The 9,557-nt window shown below is 39.4% G+C and overlaps 1 protein-coding gene across 1 annotated transcript; it reads left to right on the top strand.

Moving 5' to 3' along the window:
* The first annotated feature begins 569 nt into the window (after nt 1-569).
* LOC109968170 (protein FAM221A) lies at nt 570-7,550 on the top strand. Its single transcript, XM_074527667.1, is given in 6 exon segments — nt 570-634; nt 797-946; nt 1,035-1,225; nt 1,366-1,439; nt 1,600-1,732; nt 7,354-7,550. Coding segments are annotated over 6 exon segments (810 nt in total).
* Nucleotides 7,551-9,557: the final 2,007 nt, after the last annotated feature.

Raw genomic sequence — 9,557 nt, 5'->3', positions numbered from 1 at the left:
GAGACGTCTCTGTTACCAGCTTTGCAGCTGGTCATAGCAGTAGTCAAAACATGAAGCAAATCAATGTGCATGTGTGTGTGTCTGTTGATTAAGTGGTGTGTAGCTAAAAACATTCTCACGACCTCTAGAACATGTCGTGACTTAAACATAAGAACATATTATGGCTAAGGCTACAGTTATACACGTCATAATAATAATATTAAACATCCTGTCTGCTGACAGTCATCAACTCTTCTCTCTAGTTATCCTTGACCAGATGTACCCTGTAGAAACTCATAAGCATGACTAAGCATTTAACAGTCTAACTAGACATCCTATCTCCACTAAACATTTCTAATACATAAAGTATCTATCCAATATCTATCTGACTAAAAATACCTAACAATGGGAAAATTGTACTTCAGCATACTTTCAGGTAAATATCCCTTTCATGTGTCAAAATGTTCAGCATTTTCAGGGCAATCTTGCAGCACACAGCATCCACACGCATTTTCGACAGGAAATGCATTTCTCTAGTTGTTTGCTGTGCAAGATAAAAGCCTACAGCTGTCACTTTTGGATGCATGACAATGGAGAAAATATGCCTAGATAAATCTGCTTTACAAGCAGTGGATGCCTACTGAACGTACAAAAGGTCTGTCTCAGTGTTAGACTGTATGTTTTATCTCCCCACTTTAGCTAATTTGTGGATGGATATGCTTTTTCCATACTTTGGAATTTTACGTTGTTATTGCTCATTGTGTAAGTAGGTCAGCAAGAATCTTTGTAATAATTAATTATGTTTTCGCTTTTCAATGATTGTGGGTGATGATGATCAATATGAGTAGTACAAGATGAAGGTGCTCCCTCAGTGTATGAAAAACAGGTTGTATGTGAGCTTTGGGGTACCAGGAGGTGTCGACGGCAAACTCATTGGACCCGAGACACAGTGCTTCTGTACGCATAGGTAGTATATCCATGCCACATGAAAACAGACATCTTTCTCTGTTACACATAGATATATTTACATTGATGAGTACTGTAATCTTGTCTAGGTACAAGCAACATAAGACAGACTTTGAGGTCATTCCCTCTGAGCGACCCCTGACCCTACCATGCCAGGTCAGGGGGTGTCATTGTTCTGCCTACCAGTATGTTCCTCAGATTGGGCCAAACCCTGTCCGTTGCAGGTGTAAACACTTACCTCAAGATCACAGTGAAACTACCGGCCATTTGTGCAAGAAGTGTGAGTCTAAAAACACTACATTTAAAGACAGTAGCAGTTCACTCTAGATCAAATTAATTCTAGTGTCTTACACGAATGGGAAAATATATATATACAGTTACACTAGCTTATTTTCACAAACCAAATACCTCATCTTTCAGGCAGTTCCTGCTCTGGTTTCCAGAGCCCCTACATTTGTGGGTGTGGCCAGCCCAGTTCTGCCCACCAGACCCTGGTGAGAAAAGTCAAAACACAGGTGTAAAGCAAACAAAAAACAAAAACCTGACTAATGCTAGGCAGAGATTTACAATATTGGTACATTTTTCTACAGACATAAAGTTGCACTTCACACCATTTGAACAAAAATCTAATTTTCCGCTTTTTTTTTTTGGCAGATTGAGACAAAACTAGAGAGGGAGGCACATGGTCAGCCTATAGGCAAGGATGTACCTTATGCTGCCATGGGGGGTCTGACAGGATTCAGCTCCCTACTGGATGGCTACCTTGCATGTGAGACCAGTGGCTGAGGTATGAGATATGAAGCTGATATATGACTTAACTTTACATGTAGCTTCAAGCAAGACCATATCATGCCATTTCTTATGAAGTCAGTATTTTTCTCACCCAGTCTTTGTTAAACTTTGGGAGCTCAGTACGTATGTGTGCATATAGGGCATTTTAAGGGAGAAGAAAGTTCCCTTAAGAGGCATGTGAGGGCAGTAACGAGCAGCACAACATCAGAGTTAAATAAACAAGCCTGCAGAGTAAGGATTTGTTTAGAGTAAAATGTATAGTAAAGATGACATATGTGAATAGATTTCTATTAAAGTTGTGGGGAATACAAAAATACTTATCTTTCATATTGCTGAAAGATTCATTAGGTTCTTTCAAAAATATATCTACAGTGTGTAAAATTTCATGTTGTCTGCATGTTGCTGCATTAAGTTAGCAAATTATATCAGACCATTAATGGCTTCCTCAGTGTTTGAGAAGTCATTTTCATCTTTTCTGAAAACCATGCAAATTAAAATAGTGATTGAATGTGCAACATTAATTACACATAATTTTTACCCATTTAGGTGTAATTAATTATGCATGATTTCATATGATGTTGAGTGATGACTCTACAATTTTGCATTCAGTTTGCGCACATGGAGGCACTGAGTCAGGAGTTTGAAATGTCATGTTTAAATGTCTTGAACACTACACTCCGAACACCACAAATCAAAAAATCAGGCATGTATGTAGCCCTTGTTCCTTCAGTTTTAGGGTTATCACGCAATATACAATTTTATCTTTCACTAGGTTTTGGGAATTAGCATAACATACAACAAATAAAGGTCAGTGAATACTGATAACCCTTTAGTTCCAACACCACCTGTGCTTCACATCCTGGTATTCTCTATGTAGTGTGCACAACATACTGTACATTTTTAAAAAGCTCCACACCTGTGAGGTACACAGCATCCTCTGTTGGCACCCATCAGATCTGATTTCTATAATCTCTGCTGCATATTTTTCAGATCAAGACAGAGAACATGGCTGCCAGCAGCAAAGCTCAACATCCAGAATCACACAAATGTCTACTGAAGCATCCAGCTCTATTCTCTGTAAAAGTTAGACCAGCAAACATTAAAATTTGATGTTCTTCTCAGAATCTATGTGCTAAACTGTTCATTAAATACTGGACAATTAAGATTTAGCACATAAAATGAACCATAATTATCTTTTAGTCTGTAATCTTTATTCTTAAGCTTTACAACATTTTGATTGCTGCACAGCTGAATTCTTTTTTTTCTCAGTGAAGTGTCTGTCTTTATTAGTGTCTGCTTTAGTGATTAAACTCCGCCTCATAGCAAAATGATCAATGGACAGTTGATTCAATCATAAGTTTGAATTTTGAGTGATCCTGTAGTAGCATTGCTATGATTATTCATATTTGTTATCTGTGTTATGTTTGGTATTGTGTGCTGAGCTGTGAAATCTTTGTCAGGGTAAAGTAAAGTAAGGATATAGAAATTAGAATAATGGAAGATTTTTGAAGGGAGTTCTTGACTAAAATATACTTTATTTGAATTAAGAACAATGTGGTCATGTCTATAATAACATTTTTCACAATCATATTTGCCAACCAATACTCTAACAAACCTATATTCACTTGTAATTTTTTTTTGCAGTTTTTTAGTATTTACCTCATCTTTATTACTTGATACACATTCCATACGTTAATCAGTACAGACATCTGAGGTTTGTATGACTGATGTTCTTTCGTGGAGAGAAAACAACCCACTCAATGCTTTACCAAAATAACACTGGAACAATGGATGTGCTAATTTGCAGATAGATTTACTGTCTCTGATTTATTAATCCCATTCCTCATGGCAGATCAGCAGTGATGACAGCTGATTTAATTCACACAGTGAATGGAGATTGAAGAAGGTCATGCCTTCTCTATAGGCGGCCCAGTTTCCAGCATCTTTCACTGAAATAAAATTAACATGGCTCTAAATAAGAATTCACTCCCACTCAAATGTTCTCACTTAGGATGGCAAGTCAAACTGGATCAGTGTCTACACGCTGGTGTTGACCAGTAGTGTATCTCAAGTCATCCGTGTTGTAATGTAAGCATTACCTGTGTGGACTACATGTTTGTGTGTTAGGGAGCTGCACAGGTGGCCTTGAGGGAGAGGGAGTAGGGCTATGCCTGGAGGACAGCATGGATGCACCTGGGTCTCTACAACCAAGTGCTAAATGGGAAGTAATTGGAAGGGATTTGAAAGCTGGCACTTCATATTGAGCATGTATCTACAATGACCATGGTATCAGGTTGCCACAAGATAAAGTATGTACACATGCATACATTCACAGCTGCATACACACTTCAAACCAGTCCCTTTTGCTACACCAAAGAGCTTTGTTGGCCACTAGAATTAAACAATGTCAAAAACCTGTTTCTATCATTGACTCCTGAACATTTTTTTTCATAGAGGGACACCAAGGTAATGGATGGAGTGGGACACAAATAAGAGAGAGAAAAATAAAAAAGCCAATTAATTAGAATGTAAAGGCCTGACACATTATTCTGGCACAATTACAGTTCAGGGTAATTGCCTCTCCACAGCAACCCTGTTAAGGAGGCTACAGGTAATTTACTTTGTTGAAGGGGATGACTACTACACTTCCCTTATCCCCATGGAAACTTCGCCCAGCTTGACTGACACACCAAACACTACAAATCAAGAGGCAAGCACAGAAGATTAAATTGGCAATTACTGCACAAGGAAACACTTAATTACCCCAGTGACAGTTATGGTAAGCACGTACTGAGTTATAACTAAAGATGAAGAACACACTCCCCTAATTTCCCCACAGAGAAAAAAAGAGTTAACAAAAACTCGGGCATAGAGAGACACAGAGACTGACAGGTAATGACAGATCATTTTAAACTGTCAAGACACATTTTTGCTCTGACATTACTGAGAGGGAAAATACAGCTTGAAACAGAATTTCCAAGTCAAGATCATCATTATTTTATTGACAGTGTAGTGTATAGATGTACTGTAAAAACTAAAACAAATGGCCTCAAAATAATTGTCCTTGTGCCAAGTTGTGCATCTGGGCCTTTTGCTTCACCTTAAAGCAGCTATAATTAGTGTTATACAGTATATATAGTGGACCACATGACTGCATGTAGGGTCCCTTGCGGTGACAACTCCATGTACACTACCTGCCTCTACTGAATGGCTTCAGGTCTACAGTCCCAGTAGCTTCAGTTCAGCCAAACTTTGAATCAGCTTTTTACTGAAAAAAAACGATCTTTATTTTCAAACAGCATTAATTAACGCAGATGTTCACAGTTTCTGGCCATTTGCTTTCCTCTAATCTTTTGATTATCTTCTTTTTCTGTGTGGGACAGATTTTACTTGAACAAAATACAGCTTGTTCTTTTTCTAAGAAGAACAAAAACCCATCACAGTCTCCCAAAAGTGAAGCACAATCCTATGTATGACTTTGACACATTGGACGTGTGTGTTGCCTCTCTTTTGTAGCAGAAACCATGGGTAATTGACAGTACAGCAAGATTATAGAGGCTCTGCTTTGATTCCCTCCTGTGTCAACAGGCTCAGGGAGGAGGATGCTGTGAGAGTCGTGAGAAAGAGATTTTGCTTTCTAAAAAAATCAAAGTAATAACAAACAGGCAGTGTTACTGTATAGTTCGTATATCTCCACACTATGAGTTGTTGATAAACATGCACACATCTCTCCCTTTGGTTCCCACAAAAACAACATCATCCTAAAGTTCGCGGACGACACCGCAGTGATAGGTCTCATCACTGGCGGGGACAAAGCAGCCTACAGGAGGGAGGTGGCCGGTCTGGTGTCATGGTGTGAGGACAATAACCTCGCCCTCAACATGGACAAGACGAAGGAGATGATAGTGGACATGAGGAAGGAGAGGAGATCTCATCGGCCACTGTTCATCCGGGGGCTCGAAGTGGAGACGGTGAGCAGCTTCAAATATCTGGGTGTCTACATCAGTGAGGACCTCAGTTGGACACATAACACCACACAGCTGGTCAAGAAGGCCCAACGGTGGCTGTACTTCCTGAGGAGGCTGAGGAGGTTTGGCAGACCCCACGGCCCTCTCTGCAGAGCATTTACCACCGCAGGGTGCGTAGGAAAGCTGCCTCCATCTTCAAGGACCCTACTCACCCCCAGCATGGCCTGTTCACATCCCTACCCTTTGGCTGGAATTTCAGAAATGTGAAATGCAGGACCTCTAGACTGAAAAACTCTTTCTTTCCAGATGCCATCAGATTTCTAAACAGCTGACTCAGGAACTACCTCATATAATTGGACCTGTACTGTTTACACACTCATAATTACACACTCACTGCTGAATATTTGCACACACAGCTCCAATGTAGCATACATTCGCTCTTCATTGTATTGTGCTCTTGTTGTATTCTTCATTATGCTTCTCTCATTGGCTCAGTTTTTGAGATTTAGATTTTGTGTTACCTATGTATCTGCATTATATTTCACTTATATTGTGTGGCATTCATGTGGATGGCAAAGTAAGAATTTCATTGTACAGGGAAACACGTTTTCCCACTATGCATATGACAATAAACCCTTGACATTGATTGTATAGCCGGGTTGAATCAATAGTAATGTTTGACTAATGAAAGTATGTTTAAACACATGCAGCCGTACACACCCACACACTGATGGAGTGCCTATACACGCATACATGGCATACTGTGTGTTTAACAGAACTGAGTTAGTGTTAGTGTTAAACAATAAGCCACAAAACCTGTCATTATAACTGTTAGTAAGTTATTTTAGCATTTTCAAAAAAGAAGACTACACAACCAATCCACAACCAAAGTGGATCCTTCAGTTACCCATAAAGACCAGATTTGGTCTTTAGTTCACATTTTTGTGGTTTCATTCTTTTCTGGGTCTCACCTTGATTCAAAGGGGCTTGTGATAATTCACAAATATTTATGAAAGCTGTGAGTGCTATTTTTAAAATGATCATCTATTGAACATTAGTTAGAATCCAGCTAAGTTTTTTAAAATTACTTCAAAAGACTTGAAACTTATTAGTGAAATATAAATGCAGAATTTCCACATCAAGGAATTTCCCCTATGACCTTAAATATTTTTTGATATATGGAGAAACAATTTCAATATTTCTTTGTCACAAGACACAAGATCTCAATATTTGTTAAGAACATTAAGAGATCTTGTGCATGGTCCCTTGACTCTTGCTTACTTCAGATGCTGTAAAATATTATGGCTGTATGGAGCCTTTGGGGCAACATTTTTAATAGGGTCTTGTGTTTCATAATGAGGAAACATATCACCCAGTGCAGTGGTGTGTTTCCCTGATATGTTTTTATGTTAGGTCTCCTGATGTCAGGCGCCCTGCCACCCGGTTGGTGAATTAAAATGTGTAGCAGGTGCGTTCTCCCACTCAGCTGTAGGTAATCATCCCCACTGTATTTAACCAGGGCTCTGGCGTCTACTCAGTGCCAGTTCGTTTTGTCACGCATCCCGCTGCACTAGGCTATTGTACTACGCTAAGCCTGTGCCTATTATTTCTAGCAGACTCTTGTCTTCTGTGTGTCTCTGTGCTTCAGTTACCTGTACCTGGATCAGTACTCACTGCTTCCCCTCCGTTTTATGGATCTTTTCAGCCATTGACCACCTGGACTCCATTCTGCTCTCTCGCTTCATCTCCTGCTCTGCTACCTTTGATTATTACTTCATCCTCGCTGATTCTGCAACCCCAATATCTGGATTCTCTCCACATTCTGCGTTTTGTACTGTTCATTAAAGACTGAATGTGACACTTTATTAGTCTGCTGGTTTTGTTGATGTTCTGCTCCTGGGATACTCCTTGTCTGTGCTGTCTGGCGTAACATTTTAATTGTTTTTGAACAACAGTGGAGGTCTATGGCACAGATGAATAGGCTAATTCAGGACTGACAGACTGACAGATGTTAATCACGAGTAGAGATAAATCACTGTTGGTCTTAGTCTCTACATGGGGACTGTTTAAAACGCTGTTAATATAAACAATGACACACCTTATCCTTTAGTTCACCGCATCTTGGGCATATTTGCATCAGATTGAATGTTTCCATAAACTTTTTTTTTATTTTAGCAAGTGAACAAACATAAGTCCTTAAAACAAATGCTTTAAAACATTGTGTCCCAGGTAATATGTCAGCTCAAAAAATTATGGTCTGGATTAAGGTCATCATCCTTCTTGCCTCAAAACAGTCTTTTTTTTTTAACTTGACTTTAATTTAAATGGTTTTAAACAGCATTCAAGTGGTGATCAGTTAAACATTAACACATTTTGTGAGAATCATCACTTACAAGATAAACCTAATTAGAGCTATTCCTAATTACAATATTGTTACTAAAGTGTATCCACAATTTTAGATTGCTGTTTCAGTGTAATAGTGCTCTTTACACCCTTGTAAATGGTCTTATACTTGTATAGCGCCTTTCTATGCTTTTACAGCACACTCAAAGCGCTTTCACATTATTCGGCCATTCACCCATTCGCATTCCCAAGCACTCATGCATTCACACACCGGTGACATCACTGGGAGCAACTGGGGGTTCAGTGTCTTGCTCAAGGACACCTCGACATGTTGACTGGACAAACCGGGAATCAAACCGCTAATCCTCCGGTTAGGAAAGGACCCGCTCTACCTCCTGAGCCACAGCTGCCCCCATTGTGAGTAATTGTATGTGCTCAAAGAAATTCAGCATTAGTCACCCTTCTGCCAACTACCTGAGTAATAACATCAAATCTGGAAATGACTTTAATTTGCAGAATAAGTATTTGAACACACTCAGTGGGTGATTGACAAGCATGTGGAAAATTTGGTCTTTCATGATTGCAGCACACTCTTGAGAATTGACGTGTTTAACTGCTTTCTAATGCATTAGCTGGACTGCTTAAATCATACATTTTCCCTCATTCATCAGGCTCCTCTTCCATGATGCCTGCATCTGGGATGATAATACTGCACTGGGAACATATTTAATCTGGCTGTGCCATGGCTGGCACATTCATACCTATTGCTTTCAAAAGTGTATGCAGCAGACATATTAAAATGTCAAACCACAGCAATGACATGATTTAGGTGTTGTGATGTCCTACTACAATTATGTTTGTATATGCACCAATCAGCCATAACATTATGAGCACTGACAGGTGAAGTAAATAACATTGATTATCTTGTTGCAATGGCACCTGTCAGTGTGTGAGGTATATTAGGCAGCAAGTTAACATTCAGTCCTCAAAGTTACAGTTTTTCTGAATTGCTAAAACACATTTCTTGAAACCACCACTCATTTTCTCAAAACCTTAAACACAAATCCAAATACTCAAACTAAATTCACAAAACCTCTGACTCGTCTGGCAAAATCAAGCAGTTGCTTCAAAACCATGTCACCAGCACTCAAAATCAAACAGTGCTTTCAGATCATACACAAATGAGTCAATCATATACACACTGCAGCTCAGTCATTAGACACTACATCAAAAAAAGGAGAACACAGCATCCAGGACATGTAGTTACAACAAAAAAAGTTTATTGTATAGTGAATTGTGAAAAACTGTAAAAATGCACAGAGTGATGAAAACGACTGCAGGAGAAGCAGAACGTCAGGTTTAACTGGGAGAGTAACGTTAGCTCACCGACTGCGTGGGCCTACATGAGCTGAACTAGAGCTAATGGCACCAACACCAACATCACAGGGAACTTTACACTGAACCTGGTTTTACAGCTCGGTCAGAAATGTGTCACAACTAGTTCACAGA

The sequence above is a fragment of the Monopterus albus genome, unplaced genomic scaffold (genome assembly GCF_001952655.1).
Source record: "Monopterus albus unplaced genomic scaffold, M_albus_1.0 scaffold143.1, whole genome shotgun sequence".
Taxonomy (NCBI): Eukaryota; Metazoa; Chordata; class Actinopteri; order Synbranchiformes; family Synbranchidae; genus Monopterus; species Monopterus albus.
Note: the sequence above shows the minus strand (reverse complement) of the source record. Positions and strands in the feature narration are given on the sequence as shown.